This window comes from Heliangelus exortis, chromosome 1, assembly GCF_036169615.1.
Source record: "Heliangelus exortis chromosome 1, bHelExo1.hap1, whole genome shotgun sequence".
Lineage (NCBI taxonomy): Eukaryota > Metazoa > Chordata > Aves > Apodiformes > Trochilidae > Heliangelus > Heliangelus exortis.
This window is the reverse complement of record NC_092422.1, coordinates 108,068,266-108,087,719: the sequence shown is the minus strand read 5'-3', so window position 1 is coordinate 108,087,719 and position 19,454 is coordinate 108,068,266. Positions and strand designations below refer to the sequence as shown.

General features: G+C 42.6%; 1 protein-coding gene across 1 annotated transcript in view; it reads left to right on the top strand.

Annotated features, from left to right (window-relative positions):
- CD96 (CD96 molecule) overlaps positions 1-11,061 on the top strand; it is a gene marked incomplete at its 5' end in the record, with an annotated part of 28,665 nt that extends 17,604 nt beyond the window's left edge. Inside the window, 7 exons of the mRNA XM_071757488.1 lie at positions 1,767-1,811; positions 2,708-2,782; positions 5,383-5,457; positions 7,075-7,155; positions 7,784-7,873; positions 8,884-9,007; positions 10,054-11,061. Coding sequence (XP_071613589.1) covers positions 1,767-1,811; positions 2,708-2,782; positions 5,383-5,457; positions 7,075-7,155; positions 7,784-7,873; positions 8,884-9,007; positions 10,054-10,162 — 599 coding nt within the window. The remainder of the gene's footprint in view (positions 1-1,766; positions 1,812-2,707; positions 2,783-5,382; positions 5,458-7,074; positions 7,156-7,783; positions 7,874-8,883; positions 9,008-10,053) is intronic.
- Positions 11,062-19,454: the final 8,393 nt, after the last annotated feature.

Sequence of the window (19,454 nt, the reverse complement as noted above, 5' to 3'; positions counted from 1 at the left end):
CTATGTTAGAGAATGAAATAACCTAAGTCGTATGTGCCTATAAATTCCCAAAGCTGTTTCTGGATGGGTAGTAGGGTGCCCCTTTCTGCAGCTATGACATCAGAGAAAATACAACAAGCAATTATTTTGGTGGTGTAATATATCTTAATTAAGCCAAATCATAATTAAACTCCAGCCTTGAGGGGCTCTTAATGTTATTTCTGATGCTTCAGATGGCATTTGAATATAGCTCTTTCAACACTGCACTGATAATTAAAAATAACAGCCCTATTAATGGTTCTACCTTCTGCTTAAGCACACAGCCAAGATCCTCAACACTATTGACTAATTAAAGAAATTATGAGATGTTTCTAAAGTTTTGTAAATTTGGTAAATCAGCACCCTGCCCCTGCAAGTTTGCCTTATTATCAGCTTATTGGAGAGAGATAAATTATTCCCTCCACACCTCAGCCAAAGCCCTTTGCAAGACGCCTCTCCCCAGGCGGTTCCCTCTGCTCCGCAGCAGGAGGCACCTGCATTCCAGCTGTGAGCGGGTTATGTGGGTTCTGTCAGATAAACACTGCAGACAAACAGTGTGGGAAGAAGTGTGGTTTCTATGTAAACTTGCTTCTGTGAGTGCAGGTTGTGGCAGGCCCTGGAGGTTCAGCCAATACCCTGCTGGGTATTGCAGCGAAACTATCGCTGGTCCTGGGGTGCCCAAGAAAAGAGACTGTGTTCTCTTGTACCTGCAAGATAGTTTCTCAAAGCAGCTCTTGTGGCTTGTGTCAGGTCATTACCCTGCTTTGCCTTGCATGCTCTGCAGGAATGTGCTGGGAGCTGGGCAAATCTTGAGGTGCCCCACCTCCCTGGCTCCTGGATCTGCTGCACTTTGGTGAGAAGTCAGTCAGTCAGCTGCTACAAAACCCCCTTAGCACAGGTGAGGCTAAGATGAAACACAAAAGAACAGAACTCAACACAGTCAAAGGAGGTACAAATGCCTACAAAGGAAAGCAGGTGGAGAGTTGGTGGTTACCTGCTTACACTAAGATCCTCTCTGCAGAGGGTTGCTTCCTGCCCAGTGCCCTCCCAACGTATGTGACCGAACAGACACACCTTCTGGCTGCCTTCCCAGATATGTTGTCCTTGCATATATCACCTCCTTCATGGAGCCCTTTGAGGAGATTTAATCCCTCCTTCTAACCTACTCAGAGGCACTTTGTCTCACCCTCTTGGCCAAAAAGAGACATCTATTACTCAGGATGCAAATGTTGCTTGGGCAGGATAGTGTCTCTGCTGTGCTTAGCTGACTGGTTAAGAGTCCTTTAATTACAGGGAATAACTCCCTCTCCTCTTCTTTGAAGACTTGGTGAACATTTTTTGTTGCAAAGTGTCCCTGAGATTTCCTGTTAGGGTTGCTGTGTCTCAAGTGCCTCATGGATGGAGCTATGCAGGTACCATCAACTATGTTACATATATTATTTCAACATGCATGATAATAAGGTGCATCTGTTGATATAGGATAAAACCATGCAATTGACTTCTGCTTTTTGAGTTGAGATGCCAGGGGCTCTGAACCTTTTTTTTTCCCTAGGGATTTCACATCACTGTTACCTCAGCTCTTCCTGTTTTTCACTGAACCACTTGGCTGAGTCATGCATTGAAATACTATTTGCAAATTAAGTGTGATGCTCTCTCTCACTCTTGAACTTTTGAATCATTCACTTTCCTAAAGCAGAATAAGCACTCTTCTCCTCCTGAATAAAGGTATTTCCTTTGATATGTTACAGACCTCGGAAATTCAGCGCTTCCATCAGCTGTCATGACTACCTCAGGTAAGGGGGTGAAAAAGTGCCTTCTTTATTACTCAGTCAATATATGTGGGATCTTTGTTAGACCATTGCTGTGTACACAGAACCAGAGGCTCACCTGGGAAAGGTCAGTGTACCCTGGTGCTGACTGTTCATTTGTGCTGCTGGACAGGAATTTGTGAGCTGTGAAGCAGAGCTACCCTAGAAGAGATCTGATGCAAATCCTGCTAGAACTGTCGTGTTAGGACAACATGTAAAATGTTGTGCTGAATATCATGTATTATTCTTATACCTGTTTATACAACGGAGTAAAGCCCCCAATACAACTATCATTAAATTTGTCCCATTATGAGAGACGTGCATGTAATAGGAAAGTTGAAATCACTTCTTTTCCTTGAGCCAGTGCCTCTCCATTATTCCCATTCATTCATTAAGATAAACAACACTGATTTACTATAGCATGCATATAGGTAACTATATAAAACTAACTTCATTAATTGAGATGAAATCCCAGAAAAGCAGGTGACCTTCTGGGCCTATCCAGCTGCTGTGTATTGACAGGAACATTTCTGGCAAGGCCCTGGTTAGGCAGGGCAGCACCACCATCAAGTGCACAATCCACCTCACAGCAGTTAAACTGAACCCAGTGCATAAAAACATAAATGAATAACACAGAGAGATACCTCAGATGAAGAGGTCAGCATTAATCACATCAGCTGCCTCTGAGTGCCCCTTGAATTTGTAGGGTGTATTTTGAGCATTTAAACTTAACTCCAACAGCAGGAGTCCTTCTGTAGAGTCTGCATTTACCCAACAGCGACTGCAAGCTCTTTGATCTAGACTGGTTTATGATTTATTAATATTGTTTTTAAAAGACCACACTGACTGAATGTGATGCCATGTAATCTGTTTGTCTTTAGAGTACCAGTCAACATCTTTGTCCTCTCTGGATTTCACAAGTCAAGCAAGCTTGCCTTTTCCTTCTCTGACACAGGGTAATCAATTAAGCCAGAATGTTTTCTCTGTTGTTTCAAGAATGTAGGAGAAAGATACATAAACACTGTATCTCATTTTTTGTAACAAATAGTTCAATGTCCACTGAAACCCTTGTGCTAGTGCATTATGCACAAGGGAGTCCATGGCTCAAAAATACATGAGGAAACGCTGTCCTGATTTTTTTCTTTTTTAATGTTCCGTTATGATATATATGTGTTCGTTTCAGCAAGTAAACAGAGTACTTATTTTTTGTATCTCTTTAATGTGATTCTATTTCTGTATGATATTTAATGAGAGATAGAAGAAGTGCAAAGCAAATAATGGAGCACAAGAGTACAAATACAAAGGATAGATAAAGAAAATATTTACAGCAGGTGACTCAACTCAGTGATTTCTCCTCTGAGCTGGTGACACCAAGGCCAGAGGAGAGCAGGGTAGCTCACTTGGGAGGATTTAACCTCTCTTCCCAGAGGAGAGGTAGGTGCATAGTGGCTGGCACACACTCAACAGTGTGGCAGAAGACTGATTCCAAGAGCAGGTGAACCTGTGGACCACCCGCCTTCTACTCCCAAAATAAAGACTTGATGCCTGCCAGGCCCAACAGAGTGTGTTATCTTGCAGCACAGCCTCCCTGTGAGCATTTTCTTCTCAAAGTCTCTTTCCATTTTTGAAGCCCTGCTGTTGGTCCCTGTGGGACTGGCTGGTTTTTAGCAGCAGTTTAGGAAGGCTCTGGGGCTTCCTTCACCAGCAACAAGGTGACAGCTCAGTCCCATGCAACCTGAATAAACACTGGCATGGCACAACCTCCCATTTCAAACCCAAAACAGCACCTGTGAAATGGCAACATAGATAGTATGTGGAAGAGGAAATGTAGCAAGTTGCTGTCAGTCTCCCCCTCCACAGCAGCACCAAAGCTTTGACTCATAAAAGATCCACAAATGAGGCAGCAGCTGGCAAATGTGAATATGGTATTTGTAGCAACCTTGTTGTTTCAAACACTCAAAAAATCTGATTGTAATAGACTAACTTTCATGAGCCTGTGGGGTACTGAACATCCTCCTTAACCTGTGCAATTCAAACCCACTGCCTTCACCTGAAGCAACACACATAATTCTACAGCACTATGTACCCAGAGAGAAGTAGTGTGATGAACAATGTGTGGGGTAATGCTGGAGGGAGACCCTGAACACGAGGCTCCATCCTGCCCCAGCAGAGTGCTGTTTGGGAGCTCTGTCAGTCAATATAAAGTCCTGGGCCATGAAGAGGCTAGGGTGAGGGAACACAGACTGCAGCAGCACTGAAATTAAAGTTTCCTGCCTGCCACACAGCCTTGCCCATCCCTACTTGCCCAGCCTGGCTGACAGTGGGGCAGCAAAGTGCTTCTCCAAGTGGACTGAAAACACTTACATCTCAACAAACAATTCCACCAGAAAGTCTATAAATACACAGTGTGAACAGAGAGGCTAACTCATCCTCAGTGGCTGAGGTGATACGAAGTCAAAGTCATCATGTCAGCCAGAGCTATTTCTCTTCTGTAAATAGCCAGGAAACAACTGCTTTTTAACCCAATGCTTCTGACATGTGGCATTTGTGGTGTGCTGACCATAGGTTAGTGCTTCTCTCTGGCTCATTGCTGATTCCCACACTGGCGCGACCATCGTCTTCTTGAACAGATCCTTTGGGCTGCAGCCGAGTCAGGATGCAGAGTCCAAGCCTGCTGATGTAAAAAAAGGGGTCTTATTCAGCTTGTGTTATTTTGTAAGTTTTTAATGAAAATCTAAGCTGAGAATTTATATGAAGGAAGAATGCACAGATATAGGCAGGAAAAGGACGAGAGCAGAAAAATCTGTTAAATCTGCAGCTTGGCTTTTGTTTAGTTTCCATGATAGCTCCACATCTGAGCCCAGAGATACTCAGGATTTGAGTGCTGGGTTACAGCTGCATTTCAACTCCTCAGGTTTGTTCAGATGGCTTTATGATACTTTTCCAAAATGAGAAGGATGTTAGGAAATATGGACTCCTTTTAGTAAATGTGAAATAGTCCTCTTGGGAAAATAGAAGTCTACTTGCTAACCACCATCTGTCTGTGCTTGATTATTGGATAAATAGCTAGTTGAGTTCTAAAATATTTATCACTTAAATAGAACGAGCATAGGGAAATGTTAAATAAGTTGGGATCTGGCACCAGGCATCGCAGGTGCGACTCCTGAACACTAACCTCTTAAATTCTGATTATGTACGTTTGTTCAACCCTCTACTATCCTGTTTGTTCATTGCTCTACTGGTTTCTGGTCAAAGAAAGCCAGTGCCCTTGGAGCACTGAGTTACAGCTGAAAAAAAAACCAACAACACTGTTTAAATGCCTCATATGTTTTCTCAAAGGTTATTCATCCATCTCACCAAACTCCTCTTGAGTTTCTAGGCTGTGATAGACTGAGAGCTGCATGGTGCTTGTCTGAGGGATGCCAGCATCTCAAGCAGTAGGCTACAACTGTTTGACCTCATTAGTCAGGAAACAGGGAAGAAAAGGGGAAACATGAAAAAACAAGTGTTCTTGTCCTCTACTGTAATTTTTACAAGCCTGTGTGTTTTTCATCAGGAGCACTGATTTCTGCTGCAGAGACCAAAAGCTGTACCTGCACCAAAGCATCCCATGAGAGTTTGACAACAGCTTGTGAATATATGATCCTTCTCCTTTGCTCAGTAGAACTGTAACTTGGAGTTAATTAAGCTAATTACAGGTGCTGCAAAGTGCAAATGAGGCACCAACTATTGAGTGGTGTAATCTGTACCAGTTTTTCAATATATTACAGAAGCAATTCTACTGTTGAGTTGCACTGAGTTAGTAGATAAAGACTTGAGTCTTCCAAGTCATCAAGGTTTTGCCGCAGCAAAAGAGGAACAAAAAAAAACGTTTGAGCATCATGGGTTTCTTATACATTTTTAATTTAATAATATTAAAATTGAGACAGTTGCTAGGCAAATGTAGTGAGCACTGAGGGTAGTTTCTAGATGCGATAAATTACTAGAGAAGTTAAATAGAAGCACAGAGTAGCAATGAAATAATGAGATAACATGAGGCAATAAAGGCTGGGTAATAGAACATTGAAATGTGGCCTCTTTAAAGATCAATAAATCAATTTAAAAAAACCCAGGTAGACATTTCTTCACAAATATTTCCCTTTGAAAAATCTCTGTTCATCAGCAGAGAGCCAGAAGTGTCTTTCCTTTTTAACATATTGGTTTGTCTCTGTTGCTCTCAGAACAGGCAGGACCAGTCAATTTTTGCATCTGTATGGCAGTCATCTTTTGGCTCAAGCACAAATGTAGCAGCCACTTTCCATTTTCTGAATATATTTTTGGCAGCAATCCAGCACTTATTTACTCAGGTATATCCAGCAACCACACATTTAGACCAAAACCTTCTAACAGCTTCTAAAGCTTCCCAATCTTGCTCTTGCACAGCTTGCTGGTTGCAATTTTTGCTAGAAGTGTGCTGAATTACACTACTCATCAGCTTCCCTACAGCCGTGCCTGCCTGACCACCAGCTGAGGGGTAGCTTTAAAGGGTCCTCAGTCCAGCAGCTCTCATTGAGGGTAATTTCAGAGTGCAGGGGCACTGGTGTGCCCACTGAAGCATACCAACCTATGTCCTTCTGCCCTCCCAGGGCCACCAGGATCATGCAACAAAGATTACCATTATCAATTCAATCTTTGGAGGCCCTAACACAGGCCATTATGTAAATAATATTAAGTGGTGCTCTGCAGCGTGCTGTAAGGGGCACAGTGCAATGGGATCTCTAAGTATATACTTTTTTTCTGCATATAGCTATGTAAAATGCTAGGTCTACCATGCTAATCCTCATAAAATTAAGCACCCAATATGCAAGGAGAAAAAAAATTAACTGAATAATGTCCAGTGAACTCTTAGACAATTTTTGGTGATTTGTACTAATTTTGGTAGGGCTTTTTAATAGATTTATACATAAATATTATATTTATATCTGTGTATACTTGAGTGCTGTATTTCAGTCCAAACCAGCATCTTGTAAGAAAGAGATTTTTTCTGGTTCTGGCTGATTACTCATTTACATCATTTAAACAGTGGAAATTTTTTTCTGGGATTTATAAACCAGCAATTATACTAGAGAGTTTCAGGTTTCTCTTTTGTTTTGTTTGTTGTTTGAATCAGAGAAAAGCAAAGTGTATAATGTAGCCATATTTGTGCCTAATGAAGCAGTCGTATACAGGCATGTGAGATAATTGAAGGATATAATTTCTTTTTGTACAGATTTGAATTATTCTACTACCAAATCCCTGCAAAGCCTCAGGAATGCCACACGCTCCTCAGAGAATACAACCCTGGCTCATCATAAGTGCCATGGCAGCTCTGGAAATGCTGTTCCATTGTCTAGTTGCACATTTTAGCTATTGTTTTGGAAGACATGAATACAGAGACAGCTAGAAAAACCAGGAATCTATCCTTAGGCAGCACTGATCTTAAACATAGGTAGCTTAGCTGCATTAAGCAAGGCAAAATATGTGTCTACAAACAGATGAAAGATGATTTTTGTGGTTCAGACACAGTACTTGACAGAGGAGACTGAGGTTTCACTCAGTTGGGGTAGAGACAGACTCTTTGTGTTGCTGCTAAGCCACTTAATATCTTGAGCTTTTGCATTACCATCAAAGAGGTAAAAAGCCTATCCTTCTTCCAGAGCACTGTGCACCTCGATGCTGGCTTGCTGGAACATCTTAATGGGTGTTTTCTAATAGTCTTTCTTTCTTCTAATGTTCTTTAATTTGATAAAAGCACATTTTTTATTTAACACTGTGTTGTAGGCCAAAAATGCAGGCGAATTGCCAAGTGAATTTTGACATTGATTCTGGAATTTGATTTCCAGTCTTCAGCAGGGTGAATAATGGTGGCTTCAAAACACAAACATCATTAAGAAAACCAAATAACTTACTAAAAATGTTCTGTGCCTATATCTTCTTAGGAAACTTGTCCTTCACCACCACAGATGAGCCAACTTCAGTTACCAGAGGGAAACCTTTCTTTACTACCATCAGTCTACTCAAAAGTACTGGTGAGACATTATCCTACAAATTCTCTTATTTCAGTGTGCCACTGCAGTAAGCAAGAAAAGCAGAGGAGCACAAGACCTGGAGCATCTTGTACATTTGACCAGGGGAGTTCAAAATAGGGAAGAGATGAAAAGAGGAGCCACAGCTGCTGTGTCCCCACACTGTGGGTTGTCACAGGCTTTTTGGCATTCCTGCCTTCTCCCTCCATCTGTAAGCAATGCTCCAGTGCATGGTTTCTTCCAGATGCAAAATTTGTCAGCTCACATTCCTGTGCCCCAGTGGCCACTCATGGCTCATGCAGCATGGTGGGCTTGGTGCCTGGCCTCTGCACTGATTGCTGCTCTGGCTTAGACCCAGGCTGGGTGATGTACCAGTGACACCAGCACAACAGAAGGTGACACTGAGGCAGTAATGCCCAGTGACTCTTGTGCTCCAGCCCTCTCTGAAACCTGGCCCACTGCTGCACCTTCCATGGTGGCTGGGGCAGGACCATGATCCTTCTCTCCTTCCTATCAAGAGATGCTGCCCAACCAATGCAAGCCCACCCCAAAAGGCAGCTGCACCCTTGGCCAGACATTTTGGCAGGGTTTGGTGTCAGTAGCATGAAAATAATTCGGTGGGAAGGAGGACTGGGGTAGGCAGCAGCGCCAGGGTGCGTTGTAACATGCTGCTGCTTCTCAGAGAAGTTCACAGGGGAACAGGGAAAAGCAGTGGGTATGGATGAAAGGCTTGCCAGGCTGTGCCTGAATAATCTCATCATGTGAACTGATGGGTGGTTGGAATCAGCCTGCCAACCCTGGCAGAGCTTAAGTGGGTTAACTCTATAAATCAAGCCTGCAGTATTCAGAGTTTGGAGTCCTCAGCCTGGGAACCCAGATTAACAGTGATAATCTGGGTCTTCCTTGTCACCAGTACTGTGCCTGGAGGAGAGCAGTGGGCCACAGGCAGCAAGCCCAGATTCCCATTCTCCTGAATCCACTCATCCAAGTTCTGTCTCACGTGTCCCTTTCAGGTAGCACAAAGGACATTAAAGGAAGTCGCTTCCCCTGGCCAACAGTGGTAGCTGTCCTGCTCCTCATCTGCAGTTTTCTAATAGCTCTAAGCATCAGGAAATGGTGTCAGTACCAGAAAGAGATGTAAGTACTAGGGAGGGGAACATCAGGGATTGGAGGGGTGACACAGAGGGCAGCACAAACATCACTCAGCAGTTTGGATTCATGCATTTTCATTTGAGGCTACCCATAGTGCATGAGGCCTTTAAGCCCACAGATTGCTAATGCTGTTTTTTTCATACAGCAGTGTGAAATGTGTTCTTAGTCCTTTCATCTGTTGCGTGGGTTATCTATAAAATAAACTTTTAAGAAAGAGCTGTGATGCAGCTTCAGGGGGTGAAGGAAGAACAAGTCAATTTTTTTTTCCCCTGAGCCCCTCACTTCTATTAGCCTCCCTGCCAGCTGCTTTTAGTCTCTCATTTTGAATGGTTACTTGAGGACATGTTTTAATGAAATTGTACTTCCAGGCCAACTTTATTTGAGTTGTGAATAATATACAGGAAAGTAGGCTACCTGAAACTTAATGCCAGTCAAAGAAGCATTGAGTTTGTAATCATTACTGAAGTTTAATTCCCTACTAAAACCTTTGGAGATCTACTGATGAAAGCAGTATCTAAGAGGCAATTGTTTTTAAACTTACTAACTTTACTAATGTTTGAAAAATCATGGTCATAATGAATCATTTGTGGTTCCAGAAAACCCTTTTGAAACATGAATGCGAATCTTGTATATCAAAGGTAAAAATAGGACTTTTTCCCACTGACTTAGGATGGAACTTCATTTTGGCCTAGAAATTGTCAGGAAAAAAAAAAAAAAAAAGCTATGAGTCTTTAAATATGCCTTCAGAGAGCACAAGACCTCTGCAAAGGTTTTGAATTGTTCACCAGAACCATAATCTGTTCTTTTAAAGCATGAATAAAGTAAAACTGTGAGGTGGGAACTGGGGAGGCCAAATGAATACCAGGAGGTGCTCTGGGATTATAGAACAGAAAAAGGGAAGTCGCAGTTTATAAGAGCAAGTGTCAGATGCTCTTATAATGACTTAGTGTCCATTTACCTCCTCCTGAACATTTTACAACAGGCTTTCACAGGGTTTATGTGTGACACCGCCTTTTTCTCCTCTGTTTCAGTATGAACAGACCTCCATCTTTCAAGCCACCACCACCTCCGACGAAGTACACCTCCATGGTGGAGTGTGATGGGACTCCTCCCTCCTGTCATGAACTGGAAAACCTCTAAAATCACCTACAACCCTTGAGCAGTGCACACAAGACTGACAAATTTAAAAGGCTCTGTCTTTAAAACAGTGATTACAGGAGTTTGGTGTTAATGACCCCTATTAAAATCTGGGATGCCTATATGACATTAATGTCGGAAGATGAAGACTCCTGAGGACATTTACTTCATCCTGTCTATCTCTACATATGCATTACATTAACACCATGCGAGTGTCACTGTGAGATTACATGTGCTTAATTTGAATTTGGTGATCAGCTGGGAGTTTGCTGTCTTGTTAATGGAAACTGATTAACTCATCACTCCCCCAACCTGCCTGAAGAGTGTTGAAGCTTTTTGTTTCTCGGAGTGTATAGACATGACAGTTCTCCCATATGGACACAACAATTACATGGAAAACATTGACTTAACACAACCTTTTGACACCTACATTTTTGACACCCATTTTTACAATCATTACTTTTTATTACACAAATATTGACTAATATGATCCAACCTATCATTTCCTATCATTATGAAACAAAAAAAACCCAAACAATCAGTACCCTACATGGAAAGAAAATAGCCTGCATCTGTTGTCACAAGGCTGCAGCACAGGATTGGCGGGAGGTGTTGAAGTGAAAGGGCAGAGTGCAGGCCTGGTGGAAGTGTTCACAAAGAAGACTAAGTTGCTCTTGGTGAAGTCACGAGACAAAGTAAACTTCAGGCTCATGTACAAGCCACCTGTGGACCAGAGACTTAGGGACTGAAATTGATAAGGACCTTAAAGATTATGGAAAACATTATCCCTCTTTTGGAAGGACTGTGCCTTTGAAACAATAATTACTCTTGAGTTTGCTTTTCTGAAATTTTATTTACAGTATGTGTGAATGAAAGAAAGAATGTAATAATTTTATATTCTCCTTTGGTCTCAATAAGCTTCTGTCATTTGTGGGCTTCACATTTTTCAGAACTGTGGGGGTAGTTTCCCAGGTGGCTTAATCCTGTGGAGAGGATGGCCCATTTTTACCCCTCTCCTGCCTGGGCTGAGTATTTCCTTGCGCTGACACCAAAGATTAAATGACCATGTGGAGGGCAGGATCAGCTCAACCCACTGCACAGTTCTCAGCCAGGTCAGCAGCTCTGTGATCGCTGATGCAAGGCACAAGAGCAGCAGCAGGAGCACTGCTTTTGACACAGTGTGGTCTTTCATTACCTTTAGCCAGCCATGAAACTATACCTCCAAGAGTGTTTGAAAATGTATTGTTACCACAATGGTATTTCTTTAATTAAGGAAAATCAACTGAAATTCAGTCACGCCAACCTTAAAATTGGCATGCTGATTTAGAAATGAGATTTGTTTTATTTACTGCCCAACACTGGTTGATGAGTGCCAGGGTTCAAAGCACTGTATTCCCCTGGACTTTAGTGGAATAAGTGACTTCCTGGAAAGAATGCTCTGACAGAACTCTTTAAAGTATTTTGTTGCATTATTTACCTCATAGCACAAGCAATTCAAAGTCCATCACTAAGGGAATATCTATGCTGAAAAGAAAGCACATTCCTTCCTAGAAAACTTTACAAACTTTGAGTGCACAGAAGCTTCAATATTAATTTGAGTGTTCCTTGTCTGTATGAGCTTGCAGAAGCAAAGCAGTTTAACTTCTGACATACTACCAGTTGCTCACAAAGAAGAGTGCTATTTGTTCTTTAAAAAATAATAATAAAAAATTTTTTTTTAAAAATCAGGAAAAAAAAAATTAAAAATGGAGAGATGTTCTAAGGTATGTGGAGAGCCGACTTGCTCAGAGAAGCTGCAGATGCCCCCTCCCTGCAAGTTGTCACGACCAGTTTGGATGGGGCTTTGAGCACACCACCCTGGTCTGGTAGGAGGTGTCCCTTCACATGGATTGGGGTTGGAACTAGATGATTTTTATGGTCCCTTCATACCCAAATCACTCTATGATTCTGTGACTTTATTCCTTGTCATAGGATGAGGATGACTGTGGCATACCTGCTGAACAGGGCTTAACTTATCATCTCTTACATTTTAACCCCCAGTGTTGCCTCAGGTTAGAGACGCTCCCTCAGAGTCTGAGTTTTTGCAGAGCACCTCGACAAGAGCTCAGGCTCGGCACGATTTCCACTTCTCCCTGATAACAGACCCAGACTGCGGGGCAAACCACCGGGACCTCTGTCCCCCTCCCGAACCCATCCATCCCCGGACGACTCTGCTCCTGCTTCCATAAACCTGCAGCTAAACAGCCTCCAGCCGACTCCCGCCTGGATGAGGACATCACCGGCGGGCACCGCAGCCCCGCTCCCGCCGCCGACCAGCAAGTGGCGACGCAGCACAACAACCGCAGAAACCGGGGCCCCTTCCTTTTCCCGTTCCCGTTCCCGGGCCCGGCCCGGCCCCTTCCCCCGCTCCGACTCCTCAGGTCGAGTCCCCGTCGGGGCGCACCCGACCCGAGTCAGGGCGGGAGGTGCTGGGGCGTGATGGAGCCTCCCTCCTGCCTCCCGTGGGAGATGGGAGCTGAGAGAGGGGCTCCTGGGGGGGATGGGGCCTTGGGCAAACTGGGATAGTGGGACGTGTCGGTGTCCGTGTCCGTGTCCGTGTCCCTGTCCCTGTCCCTGTCCCTGTCCGCCCCCCGGGTTGGGGACTAGGTGGTCTTTAAAGGCCCTTCCAACCCAGTGTTCTGATTCTATGGTATTTTATATTGCTGCTTGACTTCAGCTGCGCCCCACCAGGAGGTTACATGGTTACACATGGTTACTGAAGAATTAGGATTAGGTTCAAAATGGACCGCAGCTTTAATTTAAAGGAAAACAAACAAACAAACACAAACAAAACAAACAAACAAAAAAACCCCAACCAAACAAAAGCAACAAAACCAAACAAACGAAAAAACAAACACCCCCCAAAACAAACAAACAAAAAAATCAAAACAACAACAACAAAAAAAAACCCCACAAAACAAAACAAGAAACCTCTCAGACTATTTCATTATCTTTGACATCAGCTGCTCCAGTATGTAGGCTTAAATCATTCATCTTGGGCTTGTCAGCTGTGGAATAATCTGGCTCAGAACCAGTTACCAGCTGCTTGAAGATGGCTATGGGAGGATCACATAAAAGCTTGTCTCTAAGAGTGAAGTGTTTAAATCTTGCTGCGGGGGTACAGAAAAGATTTATTAAAAGATCTTTGAATGTTACATTACTAGATGCAATTCCATGACACAATGAAACCCGTAAAGCAGACCCAGGTCAGTATCTGAAGTTACATGTAACACAAAAATGCAACATCGTGAAACTAGCTGGGTCAGCTGTATATGGTCTTTAAGGTAATGCATTACCTATTAAACATGTGCACTACAGAGCTGTAAAAGCAACAAACTGGAAAGCTAAGGATCAAGGTGGTTTTACGTGTAAGTGGGTTTCATCTCTTCCTGGGCAGACAGCAAATGCTGTGGGGTGGGGAAAAATGGATAAAAGCAAGAAATTTGGTTTTAGTGTTTATTTCCAATTACTAATGTGTCTCAGGGAGTGAGTGGCAGGGCTCAGGGGACTTTGGTGGAGCAAGTGACTTTTCCCATCTCTCCACAGCTTGTATTCCTGCTCTTTACGTGTGGGTGGTGCTGGGCCTTGCTAACTGGGGGCAGGGAGGAAGGTTGCTAGTCCCAAGGTTGCTAATGGGGTGGTGGGGCTACGTGGGTGTCCTAAACCTCTGCTTGGTTTCCACCTCTTTGGCAGAGGAGGTGACAGCTTAGAGTTTAGAGGATGCCCTGCTCTTAGAATGCCTGACAGGCATCCTGCTGAGCCTTAATCCTCCTGGATTACCTCTTTCCTCACTGTGAATCACTAGTCCTTTTTAAACGGCATTGCAGTGGCTCTTCTTACAAGGCACCTTTTGCTCCTGAAAACTCACTAAGCTCGGCTTTTTTATTTAAGAAGCACCCCTATAGTTTACAGGGTGTGCTCCAGTCACTGCAGTGCAGGCCGTAGCACGGCTATGCCTGGGAGCAGGTTGCTGATTATAAACTTTGCTACCAGGGATTTTCTGGGGAAACAGCCCATCTTAATAGGGACTCACAGAATTTTCTCTTTTAATGAGATGGGGGTTTTGTTGCAGCTATGTTGAAAGCTTTGTGAAGTGCTCCAGCTTAATTTTAATGTATGTGGTTGTTTTAAAAAGCTCTGTACAGAAATTATCCTGCTAACCAGAAGAGGGTATTAGTTACCTTATGAAGTCTTCCCTGGATTTAAAGCCATCACTTACCATAGCAGGCAAACAGAAGAAAGATCGGTGTACACTTGAACTCCAGACAAAACAGTATATGAAGGAGGAATTTTGTTTTATTTATTGTTTATGGTAGTAGGTAATTCTTCCTGACTCTGCAATTAACTTTCATCAATAAGCCAATGGAAAGCTTCTAAAAAGCTCTACAGGGGGATAATAATTACTTAATCTTGCCTAAGGAGATTTTAATGGAAACCATATGAAATCATATTATATTTGAAATGCTTCTTTAAACACAAGACAAAGCTCAGGGAAGTCCCCAGCAGATTATTTGATTTCAGGGAACATCGGATTATGTCTTTAAAATTCCTCTTCCCTCTGTTTTCTAGCATACATTGTTTCATCTCTTTCTTTTCAAAGTCTGCTGTACCAGGTTGCCCCAGCAAGATTTTTAACCAGTGGGGGAAAAAAAAAAAAACAAACAAACAAACAAAAAAAGTATCTGTTTGCCCTTTGGTTCCGTTCCAAACAGGAGGACTTTCAAATTGACTCTGGCATCCCACACAGCGTGAAACACCCTCGTGTGGTGTAAATGAAGCATTGAATAGCTCGCTATTGTCCGAGAGAACTCACATATGCCAGAGCTTGGCTTAAAGAAATGAGCCAACAAAGGCACAAGAGAGAAGCTGCTCATATATTGATATGAGCAGACATCGAGGTTGTGAGCAGTGGACAGAAAAAGGGGGTGGAAGCCAGTATTACCGAGGGTGTATTATATGACAGACATTTCAGTATTTGCAATGGACTTAGGAAATGCAGAAACTGCTGTGATAGTCATGGTGTTTTTCTGATTTGATGTAAAATGGGAAACGAACACCACTATTTGGTCTGCTGGAGAAGTGGCGATTTATAATGTAGTGAATTCTGCAGAGCTTTGTGATTGAGGGTGTCTGATGTTTTTAAATGTTAAGTAATTCCATTACAGACGGTAAAAATGGTAATGAACATCTTGGAAGAGTCTGAGTATACTTACATGAAATGCTGAGCAATTAGCTTCTCTCTGTGAGAGTGAATCCTGCAGTTTTCTTCTCATCAGTAGCAAAGTGACCTTTAAAATATGCACTGACACAGAAGCCATTTCAATGACTTATTTGATCTATTGTATGCTGATAAATTGCATTTAAGGACTTGGAATTTGCATGTCACAGTAGATTTCGGACTGAAATGGAAGATTTTGAAAACATTAACTGAAAGCTTTTGAAAAGTAGCAATGCCTCCTATTGAATAATGGGATGGGTGTTATTAGGGTATTCAACCTGATAAAGAGAAGGAAGCTAAGCTCTTTGTAGTTCTTGGTTTTATCAGCATGCTTTCAGTTGCTTTAAAGCACTTTGGGAAGTTTTTTGTTCTGGCTTTACATGGCAGCCTGAGAGCCATGTGTTAAAATCGAAATAAAACACATTTGTGTTTGGAATTGGCTAACACTGAAAACCATATGCCTCTTAGTGCTTACATAGCAACAGCCTAATCTGCACAACTAATCTTTTTACTGTGTATTTGAAAACAGGAGGGTTCAGGGGGTGGGAATGGGATTCAAGCTGCTAGGTTTTCTGAGATGCCCTTGACATTGGCTTGTACTCCGCACTAAGGCACAAGGGCTGAGCTGAGCTCTTTCAGTAAATCCACATAAGGCATAAATATGGCTATATGATCAGTGGCAAAAAATGGATAGTAAATTTTTAGCCAGGCCATCTTCAGTGCTGAATGTGATTCATATGTGAATGCTCTGGCAATTCAAAAATACAAAATGATCTAGTGACCTTAATATGGAATTTCGTAGAATTGTTCAGGCTGGAAAAGACCTTCAAGATCATTCAGTCCAGCCTTGTCTTAACCTTATTACCCTATTTCTGATGACCCAATTTTAAAAATTGTCAATAGTATGACTTTTTTCCTGCCTGCTTAGGTATTCATTTTTGCAGCTGCTTAAACACATCCTTGAAGTGAAGCATTTAAATGGTCTCTAGTGATAAGACCCTAGATAATTTGTGGGTTTAATCTGCGGAAAATAAAATTGTATTATTAGTGCACATTTGTTCCCTCTGGCCATCACAATTAATGTTCGTCATTGCCGAGTTTGGTACTGATTACTGAAGAAAATTACAGCGTTTTGTGGAGATGGAAAGAGGCTGGGGTTTTAGAGAAGGGAACAGGCAATTTAATGCTTTTCTTTTCTAGAAAAAAGCATGAAGGATTTTTGGAAAGTAAGAAAGTGCCAGTAAGTATCTGCACATTGTGTCTGATGCTCACAGTGAAGTCTCACACCGCAGTGCCGAGTGGGTGCACCTCCTCCTCCCCTCATCACTCTGCTTTTGAGCTGCTGGTGTCCCACGCAATGACCTTTGCAGCTTAGAGCTCTAGGAGCCATCTTGACCACAGGAGCCAGGGTGTACTCGTGCTGCACGTCACAGCCTGGGGATGTCAGCTGTAACATAGTGAGAAAGTTGCTGCAGGAACCCCAGTGTCTTGCAAGAACCCCATGCTGTCATGTGCTCCAGTACTATTAAAAATAGATGGGAAAGACTTTGGAAACTTTGGAAAACTTTGGAAAGACTGTTGATAGAGTATATTTGAGACTATCTCCCCTCCAGCTTTGTCTATCCTCTTTTTTTTCAGCTGATCTGATGGCAGAGGGCTGCTAAGACCTGCTGTAATGGTAGAGGTGGTTAGACTACTTTTCCTAATGCCAGACCACACTTTACCTGTTCCCCTTCAGATTCCACTGTCTGTCATACGTACTGCATCTTCTTGATGTCATTTGAAGGATGGGAAAAGCAGGATGGGAGCTGTCAAGGACACCAAGAGTACTGTGTCAGCGGTCAGCATTTTGGCTTGAGACTGCAGCTTCAGTGTTTACAGTGTCACTGATCACTGTGAAGTGCTGCCCCAAAGACACAAAGGTGTTGCTGGGAACACATCATCCTTAGTGAAATGACTACCTTTGTACTGCAAAGCTTTCCTATCCTGGTAAGCTACACTCTGAAACAGCCATGGTTGCCAACCATTTAAAGTTTGCTGGGTGGCCCCAAGATACCATGGTGGGAATGTGAGAGAGTGAAGGTGAAGTAGTCCTCTAAAGGAGGTAAAATTGTAGGGACTGAACACCTTACATAACAATCCATCTTTCACTTGCAGATATAAATTCAATTTCAAGAGAAAATGTTTGTGATCCCATATGTAAGGCTTTGAAAAGTATGGCCTCTTCTTTCCTTCATTAGAGGCAAGTGTACTGGGTGACCTTAACTGGAAAGGGGAGCAAGGCTGCTGGACATTCGGATTCAAGCCAAACCTACTACTGTCCATGATCCTCTTTGGACATGAGGACATAAGGAGTCCTAGGTAAGGAGTGCTTTGTAAAAACCTGCTATAGAAATTGTACTATTTTAAAGATTATTCATTATCAAAGCTCTAAAAGCAAAGTGTCTGTTTGCTTTGATGAAAAGGAAAATGTGTATTTAGGGAAGGAGATAAATTCTGGTAAATTATTAGGTAAAAATACATAGTTAACATATATGTATTAACAGATATTTTTATGTATACATTAAATACATAGCTTAATTATAGGTCTTACTGTATAATAATGAAAATATTATGTGAATAATGTGCAAATTTCAGTACACCAAATAAAAAATACGTGTTCTTTAAGGTACCTTCCAAGCAAAACCATTATATGATTCTATGATTAAAAAAATATTTCCTTCCAGACAAAACAGAGAACATCTGAAATATATAGCCTTGATATTTAGTATTCAGCCTTTAATAATGATACAGTAAAAATTCTCATTCAGAGAGATGTTTGATGTTTTTTTCACTAGCTTATGGTGGAATAGACCTCCATCTTGTGTGTTTACCTGATCGTCTGTCTGTCCTGTGAGAAGACTATGGAAATAATATATGTGTACCTATTTGTAAGAAGCAGTTAAGAGAACTTGCTCAGAAAATATTCGATTTCAAGTGTAAGTAGTAAAGCAAGGGAGAAAAATTATATCTTGGAGGACTCACTTTGTGTATCACAGCAAATCCAGAAAGTGTTTTGGACAAACTGCTAAATGACAGCTAAATAGGGTGTAAGGCAGAGCACGAGACTATCGGGGAAAGGGAATTGTTGAAAGAGCAGGTGGAAGGGATTGAGGCTGCCCTGTCTTGCTCCCTGAATCTTCTGCTACAGAGTTGACTCTTCAAGTGCAGTGCATCAATTGCTCCAGCAAATACCCTTACTACCAGCCGTAAAACCGTGGTGCCAGCCCTCTGTACTGGGGTTCAATAGCTTGCCTGGTGCTATAGGAGAGCAAATAGCAGAGTCCAAGCTCACAGCCACTCCTTGCTGTCCATGAGGTATCAGTGTGACTGGAATGGTTGGGCATATCCCAAGCAGCACATCACCGCACAGCACAGCGGTGGAAAGCCATGGGTATGTGCAAAGCTTGTGTGGAAAGATCAGGGGCACGGGTTACAAAGACTCCAAACTGAGCCGGATTGTAGGAGAGCATCTGACCCGGGTCACTTCAGCTCCTTGGAAAGCAACTAGTCCTGAACAAAGCACAGGGAATCCCAAGATAAGAAAGCTGTGCGTTTCTGTTTTGGGGCTTTACGGTTGCTGATTTAGAAATGTATGCAGGATTTTGGAATAAAGTCAAGTTAAGAGTGTTTTCCATGGTAACCTTAGTTAGTTAGCGTAGACATTAGGAGAAATTCTTCACTGTGAGGCTGGTAAGACACTGGCACAGGTTGCCCAGGGAAGTTGCAGATGCCCCCCTTCAGCAGTGTTCAAGGCCAGGCCGGATGGGGCTTGGAGCAACCTGGTCTAGTGGGAGGTGTCCCTGCCCGTGGCAGGGGGAGTGGAACTGGTTGATCTTTAAGGTCCCTTCCAACACAAACCATTCCGTGAATTATAATACTAAAATATACACCTGCTTGTGAATAACGAGCATGCTAATCAGCAGCTAAATGCTTTAAGCGTCAGCTTAGAGGCGCATGTGCACTTAGGAGTGGTGAACGAACCATTATTAACCAATC